The following is a 19,380-nucleotide window of genomic DNA, read 5'->3' as shown; positions in this document are numbered from 1 at the left end:
TTTGGTAACCCGGCGCGGTCACCTTACCTGTGGAATGAGCCGACCTGCCGCACGGACGTTTGCGTCTCCATATCGACAACGGACATTTCTTTCCCCTCCCCCTCAACGAACCCCCTTATAGATGAAAGATTTCTCCTTTGTCGTGCGGCTGCCGTCCTGTAATTCCGACGATACTGTTTGCGTATCCTGCACTGTTTCTCTTCTAGTTTGCTGGTGTACCCGATCTTACATATTTCATGATATACACGACCTGGACCGGCGGGGCGACCAAGAGGGCAAACCGTTGCATTCCATATCATCGTTTCATCTTATCATGCAAATCGCAGATCACGCGTCATCACGAGTGACTCGCCCAGGGCCGGCTCGCGACTTGTGATCAGGCATGGTGTGGTCCACATCCATCATCCTTTCAAGAATGCCTTGTTGACACATACCTGTGCAGTCTCCTCGGCCAGTCCTACTTGGATATCTGCTCAACCACATCATCATACATACCTACAAACTAGCAGTTCTAGCAATGTCTTACAAGATCTCAGGTTCTCGCCTTCAGGAAGAGACCGCTTTCGCCAAACGATACCTGGATCAAATCTCGGAGCACGCCGTCAACTATGCGGACGATTTCGTGACACCCCCAGAGAAGCGACCCCGCCGGATGCCTGTCCTGGCTGTGAGTATAGAATATTGATAGGCGGAATCCATGATGGTGCAAACTGTTGACATTCAATCTCGTTCTCTTGCCTCAGATGGATGTAGCCGAACCACCCAAATTGAGCGACAAGGAGGTTCGAGAAAGCAGTAACGGTATGTGACGTCTCTGTCTCGCCTGCGAGCTAGATTGTGTTCAGGCTAAAAGCTGATGTGTTTTTGAAATGCTCAGAACCCTTCTCTCTCACGGTTAAGAGTCTTAAGCCGGCTCTTTCGTTTGCCGTGCAAATCGCTCCGTCCGACTCGATCCAGCAGCTCAAGGCGAACGTTGCGAGTTCCAGCTCGACAGCTCCGCGAGCCGAGTTTCAGAGGTTGCTGCTGAAGGGCAAAGCTCTTGCAGATGCCAAACTGGTCAAGGAGTACGGCATTGCTGAAGGAGCGACCGTGAACATGGTTTTAAAGCCCGGCTGGGACGACGTGCCCAAGGCTGGATCAGAACTCGGCGGAGATCCCACTCCTACTGGGGCCACCATTCCGAAAGAGCCCGTACCCCAACCCGGAGCCATCCCATCCTTGACGATCTCGGACGCCGATCCTGCTGCCGAGGGGACTACTTCTACCTCTGCGTTCCCTGCACGACCTCTTACGACCCTCGACATCTCGAGCCCTGCCAATCAGCCTGGACCATCCAACTCGACGGCCGAGTTCCACAACACCATCGCCGATCCCGAGTTTTGGAAGAAGGTTTACGCATTGTGTCAGAGCGAGTTCCTCAGCGATCACGAGGCGGACGGGTGTTGGCACGCTTTCTTGGGCGGCGTCAGGACCAAGCTGAGTCCTGGGGAAATCGCCAAGATTCAAGATGCCGTTGGCGTCACGGGTGAGTACCATCATGGTCATATTCGGTGTGCAGTTAAGACACGGAGGTTGACTGAGCTTTACTCGAATTCAGGCATGGGAGGCTCGCCCATCTGATATGTAGCAAAACCACGGCTCGAATGATTGATGCAATGCGTAGAAGCGAATTCCTTGTATACCCAATTCAGAATTATATGCCAGTGACCTTCAATGCGATGCACTGTGACTCTGCTTTCGACTTGGGTCAGGCATTCCTGAGTGCACGAAGCGTGACTAGATTCGACCGATGGAGATACATCTTAAAGGGATACAGTTGGCCAATTATGCCTAGATGCACAAAAGTTTGACATTGGTAGTGGCAGCTCCTCTCGGAACATTACGAGGAGGCGTAAACCCGTCGAGATCACCGTTATCTGCGGACCGTGTAGTAAACGATCAATGCTATTCCTACAGCCAACACTCCGAAGACGAGTAAGACCGGGAAGATGTAGCTGCCATAGCATTTGAACTCTCTACAAACCGAAGGGAGTCAGGATCACTAGAGTCTTGTGCTGAATGACCACGCTAGGACACTCACGACCATAAACATTCCCGGCTCAACTTGGGTAGATCAGGTCGACCTTCCCCCTCATGGTGTCCGGTCCGGAACAAGGGCGCCCTCTCCCCCGACGAGGCGTTTCGTTCCCCGCTTTCCACGTCAGAGAAGTCGTTATCGGTATAATGTGAAGGCGTTCGAGCGACGGATGAGGTCGAGGAGGAAGGGAACTTGATGGGCGGAGGTGCTATGCCATGCGACTGATGGAGATTGCTGCGCGATTGCTGATGGCCGGTACGACCTGGTTGCAACTTTGAATTGCTCATCATCACGCAGCTGCTCGTGGATCGGTCTTTGATTATATTGCCGAGGTCTTCTTGAGCTTCTTGATTGCATGAGGCGAAGATGTTGTGGGACATGTGATCGGTAATTCGGTAACAAGGTCAACAAGTCTTTCTAGAGTGCACAAGGTCGGCGATCGATCGTAAGCGGAAGCAAACACCGCCATGAGGTTGGGGCCTCGGTTGACAGACTGGCTGTGATGAATACAAGATGACGTGCCCATTTCATGCCAGTCCATAGTACAGGTGCAACGGGAAGACATGTATTCAATCGTGATAAGTGCTCGTCCATATGTTAAGCGTTACTTTCTATTGTAGGCGGTCCGTCATGTACCACCGACCAACATCCCACTCGTCTTGTTCTGTTCTCCTTCTAGGATCGCTTGAGCCAGGGTAGCGTGCGCGGACTGGCTAGCTTGCGTACACTCGTTGATCATCTATCGAGAGTCATATAATCAGTCAAGGAATACTTCTGGAAATGGCTTGAACGGCGAGATGGACTGACCGATATCAGGTTGTCGACCGTGACCTCCCCCGTAACCCAAACATCTGATAGTGCGTCGAGTGCCGGAAGACAGCCTACCGTCACCCTCGCATCGGCCGCCCTAGCCTGGACACCATCCGGATCGAGCTGAATGATGGGTTTGGCACTTGTAGCCGAATCTGTGGCGGTTCCTGACAACGACGTGACCGTTCCGACGGCGAGACCATTCATGGCGATCCCAGCGTCCGCGACGGCTGCGGCGCACACGGTCAGACCGCTCGCCAGCACAGACTCGATGCTAGGAGACTCTGATTGGAGGACCAAGATGTAGATGTCGATCGAGGATTTCGGCAGCGTGTGAAGTTGAAGAGCCGGGAGGAGGTGTGAGTGTAGCAGGTGAGAGAGATGGGGCGGTTCGGTGTCCTGGTTGGTATCAGAAGAGCAGTCGTCAGCTCTCCGGCGACAACGACAGAGCACATTTATTCATACGACTGACCCTCAAGGGTGCACGTCTCGGATGCGAGGCGAAAGGAGCGAACTTGACTTCCAGGTTGAGAGTACCTTCGGGCGAATATGGAGGTGGTTTCGGCCGGGGTCCGTATCTAAGTGCAGAATAGTAAACCGGGAGATGGAATCAGTCTGGATGCTAATGTGCCGATATGAACAGGCTTTGTGTTACTGACACTGCACAAGCGATTTTGACGGCACCGCATTCGATGTATCCGCTACCGTTGGCTTGACTGATCAGACCTGTCTTGATAACTGTAGGCGATCACAAGACGTGATCAGCTTGCGTCACCCTAGAGCGTACATGTGATTTTCATCGAAAGACTTACATAACGGCCTCATCTCTCCATTTGCTCTCTTCCCGTCCATACTCTCGTCCTGAACGAGCTTTGCTCCAGAACCTGAAGCAGTCGCATCTGCAGGAGCGTAGACCGGTGGAAATGACCTTTCAGGTCCGAGGATCCGGCGTCGATCCACGTTGGCAGACATGGTGAGTTTCGAAATAGGTCCTGTTTGCGACGGAATACCGTTTCCTGGCGAGCCGATCAATTTGACACCCATTCACCAGCTGCAAGCTCACGTTTCGAATCGACCATGGTCGATAAGTTAGTCTGATCGAGGGAAGGGGAGACGGACATGATGCAATATTTATAAACTTCCGAAGAGCGCTGAGGATGTCCGCGTGGGGATGGGGGGGAATGACGTTACCCGAGTTGAGCCTGCAGCCTGCCCCCTTCCCTTTCCGTTGCAGCGACCACACAGCCTTCGACACCTCGACCTCCTCTTCACCATCGAGCTACCCACATCGAGAGCTAGATCAACGTAGTTATCCCTCTAGATTCTATAAGCTTCTTGGTCTTCAGCTCTGCTCGTGATTAATCCAACATGAGAGCTGCCTCCGGTCGATTCGGCCTCAATCTCGGCAGGTCCAACAAAGATAACAGCGACAAGGACGGTGAACCCGCACAGTCAGGTCATGGTCGTATCGCTAGCGGTGGTGGCGGAGCGAATGGAGGAGGTCTGGGAGCAGGAGAGCTGGCCAAATCGGTCAAGGGAAAGATCGCACATACTACGATCGTGAGTTTCCGTGCGAAAACGTTGCTCATACACGAACAAATCAGGTCGATTTACGCCTTCTCTCCGTCTGTGCATCGGATACGTTTGATATGACCAGTTGCCCAGTTTGATGGGCAATCAGAACCTTCGAGAACTCCAGGACTTGATTACCAATGAGAAGAGTGTTATACAAAACGAGGAACGTCTCGGTAGCTCTATCTCCCAGGCAGGACAGTCGCTGGCCCTCTGGGGTGCGGCTCAAGGGTCCGATCTCTCGGACGTACTCGCCCACGCCAACACGATCTTGCAGCACCTAGCACAAGCTTTGCAGACCTATGCAGCTCGTTCGGGAGACATCAGGATTTTGCTCAAGAACATTCGATCGCGCGAAGAGACGCTGGAAGACTTATTGAAGCGGCGTCGTCAGACCGGTAGCCGAGCGGAAAGGGAAGAGAAGAAGCTGGCAAAGATGGGTCAGGAGAACAAGAATCTGCAAGGACAGACCGAGTTGTTGCAAAGCCTGCGGGACCAGATGCGGCAGATGGACACGGATATCTTGATCGAAGAGGCCAAGCTGGGAGATTACAAACGGCAGGCGACAAAGGAGGCCCTGGCGATCAAGTTCGGAGGCTGTTTCGAGCTCGCGGAAAAGGCACAGATCGTGGGAGAGCTGGGAAAATTGTTGATCGAGGAGATTCCTCTGGAAGAGACGCCTCCCGGATATGGACGTGCTCCCTACGAAGTGCGTCGTCCAGGCGAAACCCTTTGATGGCTACGATGGATCTGCTAACCCTCTCAATCCCCCCCCCCCCCCCCCCCCCCCCCACAGGGCTTTGAACAAACGCAGCGTCTGTCTACTGAAGCGGAGCGAGTCGTAAGTTTGTTTTCAAACAGAACCCGCGCGTCACCGGTATGGATCTGATCGCCTCAATATACAGATCAACGATGTGGTTTACCACCCTCCTGTCGTAAAACCGCTGCCTCCTGGATTGCCGCATTCCCGTCGACTGGAACCGCTTCAATCCCCATCTGCTACCAATCTAGAGGGTAGCATGGTAGATGATTACAGGCGCGCTGCTGCCCAATACGGGGATGACCCCCATCATCATGCCGTAGAGCACCAGACCTCGTTCGTCGATGCGCCACAACAAGCACGATCGCTTGCAGGCGATCCACAGTACCAAGGGCCAGCTACTCCCGACGTTCGTAATACTGCTGGGGAAGGACATTTCGGACACGGTCATGTCATGTTTGCCGCTCCAGAGTCGCCAGGATATGTTCGCGCACAGCCATCTCACGACGCCTACGCGCTAGCTCCTCCATTGCCGGCAACGAATGCGGTGGGCGGCTTTGGACACGTCGAAGAGCATGGATATGAATACGAACAAGCAAGGGAAGCTGCCGCCCTCGAAAAGGAGCGACTTCAGGCTGAAGCGAATACCCGCGAGAACGACGATGTCTATGCGGCAGACGCAACGATCATGCCTGCCAAACACGTCTTTCCGGTACACGCCGTCCCAGCAGTCACCAACTTGAACGAAGCTCCGGCCCCTCGATCGATCGATACGCAAACCCCCGCTGCCCACCCCACGTCCGCAGCCCAATACTCGCGTGAACAACCGCCGCCTCACAACCTTGTCGAACGTGGTAGCACTCGAACGTTGACCGTCGGAGACTGGACGATCAGGACTGTCAAGAGACCTATCCTCAACGGCAAAGAGATCGATGCGTGCGTAGATCGCGAGGCCCGCTTTGGCATGCAACCTAGCTCACCTCTTCTGCATTCACATCGCAGAGCTGCCGAACATTTGGATATTCCCCTTCCCGAGATGACCTTCGGGAACAACTCTTTGGACTTGACGTATGCTCCGGATCAGACTTCCGCTCCATTGTCCTTGAACTTTTCTGCTTTACAAGCGCTTGCGGACGTCGCGACCGGCGAAGGCTGGGAAGAACGCAATGGCGGAGGCGTGCAGGTGTCGATGGCTGAACATTGGAGCCAGAACAGGTAAGGAATTGAAATCTGTTTCGCACGGAACGCATGAGCTGATTGGATCCCTGTTCGTGCTTGCATTAAAGAACTCAAGGAACTAGCTACCTCTCTGACATTCCTATCTCTGACAAGCCCACCAAGCCTTTCGATTGGACATACTCTACGACATTTTCCGGTGCACTCCAATCAGGCAACTTTGATGTGCGTCAGAGGCGTGTGTATCTCGTATTTCGTCTGAGCTTACCCATTATACATATCCTTCAGGGCTTCACCATTTCGGAAACCGATTCAATCCCCATGGACTTACTGGCCCGACAGGACCCGGTACTGGATAAGATCATTTTCTACGACGATGTCTCGCTCTTCGAAGACGAGCTGCATGACAATGGCGAGTCTGTGATGAATGTCCGGATCGTAAGTGATTGCCTCTCTACAGATATCTCTCTACCCTGATCTGATTTTGGGCAATCGTCTCTAGCGTGTCATGCCGCATTCCTTCTTCATCCTTTCTCGATTATTCCTGAGGGTGGACAATGTCCTGTTCCGTACTCATGACGTCAGGATATTCCATGCCTTTGGAAGCAACAAGATCATTCGGGAGATCATGGGCAGAGAGTGCGCCTACAACGACATGAAAGCTGTACGTGATTCGATATCGAAATGGTAGCGACTTTCTCACTGACCGACCTGAACCACTACAGAGACTTGAGACGCAAGACGACTTGTCGCCTCTGAACGACGCCAACTTTGTCACCCAGGTTTTGTCGTCGATGCCACTTGCTTCCTCATCATCCAGCGGGAAGCCTTGGCCGGGCTTGGGAGTGAAACGTGACGTACTTTTGCTTGATCACTCCCTCGCCTCGCGGTCGCAGCCTCAACAGCAAACGGACGGGGATCATCAGACACAGTATCAGTCGTCTGCATTGCCGTCTATTCCCGCGACGTCACCCAGAGCCGACAACGAGGGGGGCTTTGCTACGCACCATCAACTTACGACAAGTGAACTCCAAGCTCAGACCAAGACAAGCATCATGGACAGGCCGAGAGGTATCCGAAGGGGAGGCGATCCAGCTGGTGACGGGACTGCCGGAGGTTTCAACTATGGCTACGACAACTCTGGTCAGTGGTTGATTTCCTCCTCACCTGCTCAATAACCGTCTAACGTCGCTGCTCGTCTCTCTAGCCTACTTTGTCCGCAATCACGCATCATCGCCTTCGAATCTGCCACGACAGGAAGAGATCTTGCCCGAGAGTCCAGGCTTGCAGACAGAAACCCCAGGCTTTGCAGGAGATCGGGACGCCTTTTATACTCCGATTGGCACTCCTGATTTGCCCAGACCCACCACGGCCTTCCATCCTGGCACGGGTCAACGAACAATTTCTGCTTCAGCTTTCCGACGGAACAAGTCAAGCCTGAACCAGAGTATCGATGGAGCACCGGTTGCACCTTACACCGAGGTTGCGCGGGAACCCGCCTCGATCCCAGCTCCCAAGACTGGCGTCGACGAAATCTATCAGGACAGCGCCCCTCGTGCGCAACATGGACGCTCTACCGAGTCGGAGCATGATAACGGCAATCTCGAAGCTCAGCTAGATCATACGGCCGCTCGAGACTCCATCCCACCCACGTACCACGAATCGTTCTCGCACTCCCCAACGGTCGAAGCAGGTCGTGAAGACGAGTCGGCAAACAAAGACTTGCGATAAAGCATGTACAGCAGAATAGAGTAGAGATGCGTAAAGCGAGCGGGGTCCTCTTCTTTTCCGGGATGTATGGTTCCTATATCCCTATATTTCATGGCCTATATAATTCCAGATCGCTAAGTACCCGCGACGGAGACCTCGACGCGAGGCGCGTCTCGCTATCGGTGATGAATTAGATGAGGTTAGGGTTATGCACAACGTTATTCAATCTGACCAGATTTTGTCGACGAAAGCAACCGATCTGAACAAGCTAGTACCGCAAGCTAGCCGTAGCAACATTGATTCTGGCCTCGGAACTCGTGCGAGAAAGCAGCCGGATTCGAGCCGAAGCGAGGCGTTGTAAATCAAGGAACAGCAGACGTTGAACAAGGAGCATACTCCCTCTACTGAAATACGTGCTCATTACGACTATCGAAGAGTGGAACGGCTCCTATTGAGGCAGTTAGGGGCAGGCAATCTGAGGAGCTGAGTCGATATGAGCGATCTAGATCAGTGAGTCGCCCTATGCTTGGACAACCTGTTCGGCCATGTCACTAATCAGATCCATCTCGCTTCCTGGTCGCCTTTTCTATCCTCCTGGAATACAGGCAGATCGAGCAACTGAGACGCTGCGAGCCTATATCCGAGCAACAAGTCAAGGACCTCTGCCTCAAAGCTAGAGAGATCCTTATCGAAGAAGGGAATGTACAATATGTGGACAGTCCAGTAACAGTATGGCTTGGCTTCTTTCACCCGGCACATTCCGTCACCAAGCTGACTCCGTATTTAGATATGTGGAGATATCCACGGACAGTTCTTTGATCTTTTGGAGCTCTTCAAGGTCGGAGGTGATTGTCCAGAAACGAATTATCTGTTTATGGGTACGTCGCCGTCTACATCGGAAAGCTCGGCCCCATCACTAAGCTCACGCTAACCGTCGAGCTGCACATATCTTATTGTTGGACACAGGCGATTTCGTCGATCGAGGGTTCTACTCAGTGGAAACATTCCTACTACTATTGCTCTACAAGGTCCGGTATCCCGACAGGATCACATTGATTCGAGGTAATCACGAATCACGGCAGATCACCCAGGTCTATGGGTTCTACGACGAATGTCAGAGGAAATATGGAAGCGTAAACGTGTGGAGGTACTGCTGCGATGTCTTTGACTACCTAAGTCTGGGAGCCGTGGTGGACGGGAGAGTGTTTTGCGTGCACGGAGGATTGAGTCCAGCGCTCGGGACTCTAGACCAGGCAAGTTTGGGTGACTTTGGCTTGACAGCAGCGGGCTGACCGACTATCGCACCCGTATCAGATCCGAATAATCGATCGCAAGATCGAAGTACCTCACGAAGGTGCCATGTGCGATCTCTTGTGGTCAGATCCAGACGGTGAGCTTAGTCGCGGGTCTGTCTGTCCACAGCTCAATTCCTCAACACAGAACCGTACTCTCCGCAGATATCGAGGGATGGGGAGTTTCGCCCAGGGGTGCTGGCTATCTTTTCGGAGCAGACGTCGTCAAGGCCTTCAATCACGCAAATGATATAGAGCTGATAGCTCGAGCACATCAACTGGTGCTAGAAGGATACAAGCTCATGTTTGACAGGAAGATTGTCACGGTTTGGAGTGCACCAAATTATTGTTATAGGTGGGTCTACTCGCGTCTGGTAACGCTTCGTACTACCGAAGTTGACTGATTCTGACCCGTTTTACTTTCTAGATGCGGAAATGTAGCCTCGATATTAGAACTAGACGAGAATTTGCGGCAAGAATACAAGGTCTTTGAAAATGCACCCCACGTAAGTTGATGATCGGTTTGGCTGTGAGAGGCGAGACGTGCTCACTTCTGCTTGTCTTCCATATACCCAGGACGTGAAAGGTATCCCTGCCAAACGTCCTCTGCCAGAATACTGTAGGTCAAGGCATATCGATTCGATACATAGCCCCGCTGACGCAAGAACTTGAATTGAATCAGTCCTTTGATACCTGGAAGTCTTGCGGCTTTCGCTTCGCTTTCGAATTTTTTTTTCCAACAATCATGCGAGTACTTGCCAAGGAGTAGCCTTGTAATGTGACGCCTGCAGTGGACTTGTAGAATCTGTGGTCGTGTAACGATAATGATGTATGTCCAAATTGGCTTACGTAACCCATGTCCCATACGGGGCTGCGACATCATCAACAAACGACAAACATCACAAACAGGATCCAGGAGGGGCTCAAAGGTGATCAAGGTGATCGATGATTCGGCCATCATCAGACTAGCATGTCAGCCTGAGCTCCTTCTCGACCTCCCTTCACGTCTTTACTAGCTACACATCGCACGGAATCCACATCCAAGCCAAAAAGGAGAGATCTCAACCCGTACATACCCGCTACGGCCGGATTGACACAGCAGGAAACAATCTGAAACCCGTTCAGGTGTTGCTGTCCTCTACGAGTCAGCGTTGATAGAGGCTGAAATGCATCCTCAGAGGACTAGGTCTACTCGGCTCGGCGGTAACAACGCCTCTCAACCGCTAGGTTCGCCGATTCATCCTACCAAGTATCCATTGTCGCCCTCGTCGTCTATAAGGAGTAATGGCGGTAAAGGAACGCTTGAAGCGGGTGCGGGGTCGGTAGCAGACTTGGACTATTCTGGCAGGGCATCATCTCTAGGAAACTCTGTTCCATATGAGCCGCCAAAGTTCCGAACATTCCAGGAGAGAAAGAAGGAAAAAGACAGGCAACTCGCTCTCGCTGCGGGTCGCGAATGGCATGACCCTGACGTCCCGACGTCGAGTTCCGTCGCAGAGCTTGCTCAGGAGTTGGTTCATCACTCTCGACCGGAATATCCGACGTCGATGAAATCATCCCTGTCGATGCCTTCGCCTAGGAGTCCTACTCCCAACTGGCCTGGACGGGAGCCATCGATAATCTTGCCAGGCGTTGGCGTACCTTTGGCTCCCGCCAATATCCTCTCATCAGATATCGCAACGGTCCGTCCGAACAATGCTCGAAGGCCGTTGCCGTCGCCAACCCAGCGAACAAATTCAATATCAAGCGATATTGCTCTCAGCGCGCACAATTTCAGGGAGAGCGGGCTACCAAGGGCACAGGGTCCGCCTGAACCCAGCGTAGTCACCATCGCCAGGTCCCCCATTAAGCCAGAACCCCCTGCACGAAGCTATCCAGACGGTGTTCCGACTTCTGCGCCCAATAATACAAGACGGCTCCCAAAGCCAAAAGCTTCGGTCTCATCCATCCGACAGCAGATCGAACAAACAACGCTTGCCAATGGCGAGACCCCCGAACCGTTGTCGGCTGCTCGTGCGCCAGGTGGCAGTGCAAGCATTGATTACGGTCCCGTTTGGCGGCGGGATGCCTTCAACAGGACAGACACCGTTACCTCGGTCAAGTCTCTTGATCGATACGGTGCATGTCAGCCGACCGAACGGCCGCTGCCGATGCCTCCCGTAGGGGTAGGGTCGAGCAGGAGCCTCGACAGGAAACCGGTCGCGGTGTCTCCGATGACAACGACTCCGAGTATCGGGAGGTCGTCTCCCTCTGTTGGACTGCCTTCGGTTTCGGTTCAAGCGTCCGCTGACGGGGCTGCGCCGTACAGATCGAGTACCGAGACATATAAGGTGCCTGGAGGCCGCGCATGTCCCCCTGACCTTCCAGCAATCGTGGCCCCTAGCGATACCGAAACTGGCGACTCACGGGATGATCATGTGGAAGTCCCCGCTCGCATCCCTTCACCCATGAGATCGTATTCATACTCGACCGTTCCAAAGATCTCGGTCGCAAGTATGGCCACCGAGGATTTCGACACTATGCCAGCAAACATACCTGGTATCGTGCTCCCAGGTGGAGGGGATGGCGTGAGCGACATTGTCATTTCGTTTGGGGCTCCCGAGGTACCTGCCATCGTCATGCCCGAGGACGAGCAGCCTTCGTCGTCGGAGAGAGCGCGCGAGCCGCCGGTTCAGCGATCAGGCCCAGGCATATTTTGCGAGAGATGCGACACCGCGATCATCGGCCGTATCGTCTCCGCAATGGATAAGCGATGGCATCCCGCTTGCTTCCAATGTTCAACGTGTCGGACGCTCTTGGAACATGTGAGCAGCTACGAACACGACGGCAAAGCTTATTGTCATATGGATTACCACGATGTGAGAAGCTGAACGAGTCTAAAACGCTGTGATCTCGAATATTATGCTGATGTCAACATGTTCATCAAAGCTATTCGCACCCAAATGCCATTATTGCGAGACTGCGATCGTGGACTCGCGGTACATTACAATCGACGATCCGGCTCTCGGACACCGCTACTACCACGAACTTCACTTCTTCTGCGGAGAGTGTGGAGATCCATTCTTGGATCCTTCCAAGTCGTCGTCCGCTGGTACCGAGTTCAATAAGGGGGCCGATTCGAAGCAAGAATCGGATGACCTGACAAAGGAGTTTATTATCAACGGCAAGCATGCCTTTTGCGTGGAATGTGACGTCAAGCTGCACAGGCCTAAATGTGCTGGTTGCCGCAAGCCGATCAGGGACGAGGCTTTGGGAGCGATGGGAGCCAAGTGGCATAAAGAGTGCTTCTGCTGTGCAGTAAGTGTCGTATCTCTGGAGCGGCAAATTACTTTCATTCTAAGAGTGAAAGGCTAATGTTTAGGTAATATCTTAGCAATGCGACGCATCTTTTCCAAATGGGACGTTCTTTCCGATGGACGACGAGCCGTTTTGCCAGGATTGCTACACTGCTAGCCTGCAGAATGGCCGATAGGAGGCATAGAAACGAATCACGGCACCCGCCTGACTGATCACAGAGTTCCACTTTGCCGGCGGGCTGTCGAATTAGGAGAAGACTCACGACAGACCTTGCCTTGATACCACTCATGAATGACGATATCGACGAGTTGGATATTGAACGATTATACAACATGACGCGCAAGTGACATCTGCGCAACGACATTATTTCTCTTTGCTCCCCCTTGTTCGATCAGTAATCATCATCGTCCGAGTCTTCCGCATCGATGACGTCCATGTTGCCCGTACCAGACTGAGCGATGGACGCCGGTGGACCCTGGGCGGGGGTCGGTCTTGCGGCCAAAACCTGCTCCCTGGCATTGCCTTCCGGTTTAGCGTCTGGCTTGCCACCCTTTTTGTTTTTGGCTGCGATACGCTCTTCTCTTGCGAGACGCTGCTCGTCCTTTTTGGCGCTCTCTTTGGATTCCTCGTCGTCAAAGTCGGCCTTGCAAGCCAGACATTTGTAGAAGAGGATCCTACAAGTGACCACTGTCGGCACCAATTACGGACGTGGCGAAATACCTCGTTTTCAGAACTCACATCGACGTCGACTTTCGCATGACTTCGTTCGACTGATCCTGGAACTGCACCGCCCTATGATCGTGACGAGGGAATTTGGCCAGGCGTCCCGAGAGGTGCAACACCGTGGCACCGCAGACTCACGACTCGGCATGACAGACTGGACATTGTTTTCGGCTTCGCATCAATGTCGGATCCAGCTCGACGTCCTGAGTCACTCCTCGTTTCTCTCTGATAGAGTACCAAAAGACCAGCTCGATCGACTCCTCTTCGAAAAATGTAAGAGCGGGATCCGCCTTGGGCTTACCTGACGACGGACAGCAGCTCATCCCGCCTGATCTGGTTGTCCTCCTTATTTACCGTAAACATCGTGAAGGGACATTGTTTGCATACATAGTGTAGCCTCCGGTCAGTCCCGGCCTGATTAGGATATGCGAATTGGACAGTCAAATCTTGTATAGGGAAACGGTGACCTCGATCTTGACAACTATGTACCTTTGGGTAGAGTAGGGAGGAACTGTTCACATAGTTCAAACCGGGATGAACACCGATCTGCTCTCCCGGGCGCATGAGACGTTGAGACTCACCAATCTCCACAGAACTTGATCGGCATCTCGGCTACAGGTCTCTCTGATGTGACTTCTTTCACTAGGACTGGCCGTGTTGATGACGTGCTGCTCCTCCTCGATCCGCCTCAAAGGCGATCCAACGCTTCTGTGCGGTGCTGTCGAGGCTAGACTTTGACGGCAGTGGATAGGGTTTGTACAGGGCGATACCGGGCTTTGACGTGATGGGGCGAGCAGACGATACCTCTACTATATGGAGATGCTGCTTTTGTGTGTGGTTGCGTTGATGCAGTCGAGACGTAATTGTTAGAGCAGATATCGACGATGTCTAAATGCAAGATTGACCTTCGAGAGGTCGCAGAGGTAGCTCTCTGGTCGTCGACGAGTCTCGGGTCAGAGAGAGAGCAAGCAAGCACAAGCAAGCCATTCGGGGGGGACTAACACCTCTATCAAGCACACTCTATCATCGTCGACATCGTTCAGGTGCTGAGACGACCTACACCCCCACCTTTGCACCTCGGCCTCTCCTCTGCCTATCTAGATGATGGTCACATAGATCCTCATAGCATGAGCTCCCATTCCGGACCACACCCGGGCGCGACGCGGTCAACAAGATACTTTCCGGTCTCAGCGTTTCCCACCTTTGAATCGTCGGACCTCGCTCTATCCTTTACGGCACTGTCTTCACATCCACGATATCGGGAAGCTTTAAAACCTTTTGATCAAGGTCACCTCGACCGGTACAAAAAGTCTGCAGAGTTGTTGCAGAGATGGGAATCGATTGCCGAACGCTATACGGCGATTGATCCGGAGGAGGATACCGAGATCGATGTCGTCACTGGGGACACGCTCTACAAGGGCGAAAAGATCGACCTTGACGACGACGAGACGCTCGAACAGTGGGCGGACGATCCTCTGGATGATGAGGACGAGGAAGATGAAATGGTAGACAACAGCAGGATTTGCCAAGCCGGCGATTCCGTGCTAGACAAGCTGAAAGGCAGCGCGTTCCAAGACAGCGAAGGCGACCGGGACGTCCTAGACTTTTGGGGTGCGGAGAGTGAGATGCAAATCCAGGTTGGGGAACTCCCCGACATCTCCTGCCTACCTGTCAGGGACGTCTCTGCCAAGGATCAGGCCGATTTGGACGCGTTTCTACGAGACGAGGAGGAACGGAAAAGGCAAGAGGAGCTGGACTCGGACGGGCTCGGACCCGGTGCTTATAGCGACGACCACGTCGAAAACGCGATAGACGATGACCGGGAAGACGTCATTGTCTGCTCCACCCCGATAGGAAGGAGCGCCCGACCAACAATCGTTGTATCACACCCTGACGAATCCCCTCGTAAGAAAAGGAGGGTAGGTCGACCGCGGAAGATTTGGGCTGCGCGAGACGACATTTGTCAAGCGTTGGATCATACAGCCTCGCTCGATGTCATCAGCGCTGCACCTTCCTCGGATGACGTAAACCTGTGCTCTGAAGCGCTTGGTGCTGGCGGCGAACCATTCCGTACACCAAAGCGCTCTCGTGGCAGCGGGACTCGAGCCCGGAGAGGTCGACGGCCCAACATCACCCCCCTTACACCACATCTGGTTGGGGGAGTGACTCGAGAGACCAAAGCCGAGGCGTTGACAAGTGAATGGATGGATCGAAACCTTTTGCGGTCAGAGATAACTACCCCTTACATCTCGCGATCTTCTCGGGTCGTCAAGGTCCCAGAGCGGTTGGGCGAGCATGTGGAATGGGCGAGAATCCGTCGGCCATACGGGAAGAGGTCTTCGCCGCCAATCAGAAAGGCGAGTCCGGTGCACAAGGAGTGCTACGTCGACCTTCCACCTTTGCCGGCAGATTGGTTCGATGACAACGCTATATCGATAGCAACGGAGAAGGAAGTGACAACCGAGGACGCAGTCATGGCTATATCGTCGCCACAGAGCGTAGCTCGCGAGACGGAACTCGAGATTCCTCTGATGGAACGGGAATACCGGGTCGATGTAGCAGAGGATGACATTGAGCTCGAGCCTTCATCCATAAGCGAGGACTCAGAGGTGCTCTTACCTGAATCGGTCATCGATGTCGCGCAATCGCCTTTGATATATGAGTCGGCCCAGGTGGAAACGGTTTATGATGGATCCGTCGCCGAATACCACGACATCCTTCAAAATTCGGATGCGGACATCCTAAATGCCGTATACGAGCGCGAATTCCTTGAAAGCCTTCTCGCCATGGGTACGACGTATACAGGTGAGCGGGAGGCTAGCGTAGAGCTCGAAGCTCTTCGTTTCTCCACGTCGCCGTCTCCATCGGTCTTGGCATCGTCTGCTCAGGCGGACGATGAGCGTCCAGTGGACCCATCGCCATCATCGCCCTCGACATCAACGGCTCTGTATAATGCCAATGTCTCGAATGCGCCAGAGCAACCGAGGCAACCCTTTTCTTTCTCAAAAGACTCAAACCTGAGCACTGCTGTTCCTGAAGCCGGACCGTCGCTCATTAGCGAGGCACGTACGCTTGAATCGCTACCTACCACAAGGATCAATGCGATAGAACCCGTCTCTAATGATTGGGAGCCGAATCCTCCAGAGACGGAGCTTGCTCAGGAGGACCAGGCGGAGTTTGAACAAACCCCGTACCAGCCATCCTCTCCTCGACACCGCGATTGTGAAGAGCGGCCGGAGCCTCGAAATGTAGACTTGGTTCTCGTCAAAGATGAGCCCCTAGACGATGACGACCCTCTGCTATGGAACACCTTGGACGATTCGCTGGACGAACTCAACGTCGAGCTCAACCTAAACAGGCGTGTGATGCTGCCTATCTCTGTGAGACTGCCGAAGGGTGCAAAAGGGAGCGCGTTCGAGAACCCGATATGCGTGGACGATGAGGAAGACGAGCTCGGCGGATGGGATCTGGACGGATGGTCGTGATTTATTGCCGTTAATCGGAACTTGTACCAGCAACTATGTCTGCACCTACACCATCGCGGAAAGAGGGATTTGACCGATGACCAGCGAGAACATATTATCATGACATGTATGAAGTATGATGATGACTACATCCATATCAGATCAGATTGCCCCACCTTGGGCCGATCTGGCCCCCTTGACCGATGTCGTGGATCATTAACCCTCGAAGGTAAGTGGCCTCAACTCTACCTCGCAGGTCTTTCCCTACATATGGTGAGACTTTGTTCTTGAATTTAAGGTGATCCAGATCAACCTGACAGGAATCGAGGAGTGTTCAATACGAGCCCGGAGAGAGGAACCGCCTGGAGAAGACTTACCTGGAAATGAGCCTCCGGGTCGAAAACAACAAAGTCCGCATCGGCACCCTTGGCAATGACACCCTTTTGACCTGCCAATCCAACCTGCTTGGCGGTGTTCGTGCAACACCAGCGTACCAGATCTGCCAATCGGAGCTGCTTCTTGCGAGACTCGCCGGCCTCACGGCGCTCGTTCCGTTTACATATCTCCGTCCAGAGCAGGCTGATTCCTAAACCAAGGGCCGAGATCCCGCCCCAGGCGTCCATGAAGCCACCCTGCTTCATCTCGGCGATACAGGGAGAGTGATCCGAGACTACGTAATCGATGAGCCCGTCCTCCAAGGCTTGCCACAACTCTTCTCGGTTGGCTTCTTCGCGGATTGGCGGACAGCATTTGTACTCGGTATGAGACCGATGATCGTCTGCAGGCACCGAGTCGCTCGATAGCACGAGGTAGTGGAAGCACGTCTCGCTTGTTAGAGGCAGGCCCCTTGCCCGGGCGTCTGCGATGAGTGGGAGAGCTTGAGCCGAGGCTAGGTGCACGATGTGGGCTCGAGTTGGATTCTCGACTTTGGGGTTGGCAGCTTCTTCATCGAGGAGTCGAATGATCATCTCGATCGCGGTGACTTCCCATTGGTCAGGACGAGATTTGAGGAATGTTTGATAAGTCTGGTCGTCCCCGAGGCCGTGTACCGGTTCTCCCATCTCGGCGTGGAACAAGATCAGTCCGTCAGAACCCTGAGCAAGAGACGAATCAGCACAAGGCGCAGCGATCATCGAGACACGTAGGGCGCAGACTTACTCGTAAAGCAATCATTGCTTGTCTGACATCCTCTTCAGATACCGCAGGGAATTCCTAAGCATCATAAGTCTTAGCCTACGGTGACGGGCGCATTCGATATATCGAGACAAGCTGATTGCGACTCACATCGACACCCGATTCGATCAGAAAGCACTTGAATCCCTTGACACCAGCCCGGATCAGAGGTGACAGGTGCTCCCTATTTCCTGGTACGATACCACCCCAGAACCCTACATCGCAATACACCCCCTTGTTCTCCCCGACGAAACTTTCCGCGGGACCGAGAATATCGAGAAGTCTCTCCTTGCTATGAGAATCGCGACGGCTGAACCTCTTGATCGATGCGGGATCGTCCCCATGCGCCTGAGCCATCGCCTCGTCTCCCTCATCCGGATCGTAGCACTTGACTGTGAGGGCCTCATCTACGCTGACGGTGCCTTTGGGGTTCTCGCGGTCGTGCATCTCCTTCTCGTCGACTCGTCCATGGCCCCATCCAGCACCGATGCCCATACCCGATTTGAGGTCTAGGTTGCCACCGGCATCACCTCCGAGGAGCTTCTGTGCCGCTTCGAGCGACTTCCAATTCTCCCAGCCGTACCGTGCAGCCTTGATCTTGACCTCGAGGGCTCCTACAGAGGTGGTAGAAGGGATCGAGTTGAGGGGCATGTCGATCACGGTCGTGACTCCGCCAGAGATGGCCGCCAGAGTTCCAGATGTAAAGCCCTCCCAGGACGTCCTCCCCGGCTGGTTGAGGTGGACGTGAGCACTATCGGGGTATCCATCGACTCGATCATCAGTCGTCACATCCTTGGGCGGTCAACTCGCTCGTGCGGTACTTACTCGACGAGTCCAGGGAGGAGGACTCTACCTTCAGGAATCTCGACAAACTTGTCCAACTTGAGGTCGCCATACGGCCGAGTATCGAGCGAGGTCTCGTCCCGAATGAGCTGTCCAGGTATGACGTCCACGACTTTGCCAGTCTCTTGATTGATGACGATCGTAGCCGGTTCGGGTTCCGTGCTCCCTGGTAAGACGGTGAGGGGTGAGACAAAGACCGCCAAGCCGGACGGTCGAGGTGGCAGGGTGGATGTGGAGAGAGGTTTCATAGTCATCCGGTCCGATGGAATGGAACTTGGGCTTGGAGCTGCTGTTAATTATGATTCGGTAGGATGGTTACGGGCCAAATAGATGCTCGCAATAGGGGTAGCTACAGTTGTCCATAGGTACAACATCCGACATCGTCGGTCTCGACGGAAGCAGATGACCCACCGGTCATACCCGCCCGGCCAGGTGTCGGGGTCGTATTCATCGTCATCATCGAGGGACAGACACCCATGTCTT

At 53.6% G+C, this 19,380-nt stretch overlaps 9 protein-coding genes across 9 annotated transcripts; 5 read left to right on the top strand and 4 right to left on the bottom strand.

Moving 5' to 3' along the window:
* Positions 1-364: 364 nt before the first annotated feature.
* On the top strand, positions 365-1,711 carry HD553DRAFT_5420 (uncharacterized protein). The gene is made up of 4 exons (XM_046184300.1): positions 365-667; positions 744-801; positions 878-1,525; positions 1,598-1,711. The coding sequence occupies exons 1-4, from the start codon at positions 518-520 to the stop codon at positions 1,618-1,620; spliced, it is 879 nt and encodes a 292-aa protein (XP_046040073.1). The 5' UTR covers positions 365-517; the 3' UTR covers positions 1,621-1,711.
* A 170-nt stretch (positions 1,712-1,881) lies between these two features.
* HD553DRAFT_5423 (uncharacterized protein) lies at positions 1,882-2,438 on the bottom strand. The gene is made up of 2 exons (XM_046184301.1): positions 2,081-2,438; positions 1,882-2,015 (listed from the first exon to the last, which is right to left on the bottom strand). Exons 1-2 carry the CDS (start codon positions 2,365-2,367, stop codon positions 1,913-1,915), a joined length of 390 nt encoding a protein of 129 aa, XP_046040072.1. The 5' UTR covers positions 2,368-2,438; the 3' UTR covers positions 1,882-1,912.
* A 61-nt stretch (positions 2,439-2,499) lies between these two features.
* On the bottom strand, positions 2,500-3,909 carry HD553DRAFT_278949 (3' exoribonuclease family, domain 1-domain-containing protein). The gene is made up of 5 exons (XM_046178077.1): positions 3,700-3,909; positions 3,547-3,625; positions 3,360-3,465; positions 2,885-3,286; positions 2,500-2,816 (listed from the first exon to the last, which is right to left on the bottom strand). The coding sequence occupies exons 1-5, from the start codon at positions 3,857-3,859 to the stop codon at positions 2,706-2,708; spliced, it is 858 nt and encodes a 285-aa protein (XP_046040071.1). The 5' UTR covers positions 3,860-3,909; the 3' UTR covers positions 2,500-2,705.
* Positions 3,910-5,907: 1,998 nt separating this feature from the next.
* On the top strand, positions 5,908-7,573 carry HD553DRAFT_266805 (TIP41-like family-domain-containing protein; the record flags this gene model as incomplete). The annotated part of the gene is made up of 6 exons (XM_046177503.1): positions 5,908-6,155; positions 6,222-6,434; positions 6,506-6,620; positions 6,684-6,833; positions 6,898-7,059; positions 7,121-7,573. 6 exons carry the CDS (start codon positions 5,908-5,910, stop codon positions 7,571-7,573), a joined length of 1,341 nt encoding a protein of 446 aa, XP_046040070.1.
* A 778-nt stretch (positions 7,574-8,351) lies between these two features.
* HD553DRAFT_302420 (serine/threonine specific protein phosphatase) lies at positions 8,352-10,291 on the top strand. Its single transcript, XM_046178743.1, has 9 exons — positions 8,352-8,615; positions 8,711-8,834; positions 8,893-8,983; positions 9,072-9,358; positions 9,420-9,495; positions 9,563-9,752; positions 9,825-9,903; positions 9,974-10,016; positions 10,080-10,291. Exons 1-9 carry the CDS (start codon positions 8,599-8,601, stop codon positions 10,085-10,087), a joined length of 915 nt encoding a protein of 304 aa, XP_046040069.1. The 5' UTR covers positions 8,352-8,598; the 3' UTR covers positions 10,088-10,291.
* Positions 10,269-13,060, top strand: HD553DRAFT_278944 (uncharacterized protein). The gene is made up of 3 exons (XM_046178076.1): positions 10,269-12,255; positions 12,326-12,694; positions 12,771-13,060. Exons 1-3 carry the CDS (start codon positions 10,564-10,566, stop codon positions 12,867-12,869), a joined length of 2,160 nt encoding a protein of 719 aa, XP_046040068.1. The 5' UTR covers positions 10,269-10,563; the 3' UTR covers positions 12,870-13,060.
* HD553DRAFT_302415 (uncharacterized protein) lies at positions 13,061-14,254 on the bottom strand. The gene is made up of 6 exons (XM_046178742.1): positions 13,999-14,254; positions 13,907-13,928; positions 13,719-13,831; positions 13,556-13,642; positions 13,433-13,486; positions 13,061-13,368 (listed from the first exon to the last, which is right to left on the bottom strand). The coding sequence occupies exons 1-6, from the start codon at positions 14,022-14,024 to the stop codon at positions 13,086-13,088; spliced, it is 585 nt and encodes a 194-aa protein (XP_046040067.1). The 5' UTR covers positions 14,025-14,254; the 3' UTR covers positions 13,061-13,085.
* Positions 14,255-14,450: 196 nt separating this feature from the next.
* On the top strand, positions 14,451-17,029 carry HD553DRAFT_302411 (uncharacterized protein). Its single transcript, XM_046178741.1, has one exon. It carries the CDS (start codon positions 14,545-14,547, stop codon positions 16,900-16,902), a length of 2,358 nt encoding a protein of 785 aa, XP_046040066.1. The 5' UTR covers positions 14,451-14,544; the 3' UTR covers positions 16,903-17,029.
* Positions 17,030-17,038: 9 nt separating this feature from the next.
* HD553DRAFT_327430 (allantoinase) lies at positions 17,039-19,151 on the bottom strand (the record flags this gene model as incomplete). The annotated part of the gene is made up of 6 exons (XM_046181819.1): positions 17,039-17,194; positions 17,259-17,975; positions 18,040-18,093; positions 18,166-18,307; positions 18,638-18,805; positions 18,880-19,151. 6 exons carry the CDS (start codon positions 19,149-19,151, stop codon positions 17,039-17,041), a joined length of 1,509 nt encoding a protein of 502 aa, XP_046040065.1.
* Between the last annotated feature and the right edge of the window lie 229 nt (positions 19,152-19,380).

This window comes from Filobasidium floriforme (genome assembly GCF_021052385.1).
Source record: "Filobasidium floriforme strain CBS 6241 chromosome Unknown HD553scaffold_1, whole genome shotgun sequence".
NCBI lineage: Eukaryota > Fungi > Basidiomycota > Tremellomycetes > Filobasidiales > Filobasidiaceae > Filobasidium > Filobasidium floriforme.
The sequence above is the reverse complement of the archived record's forward strand: the minus strand, read 5'-3'. Positions and strand labels throughout refer to the sequence as shown.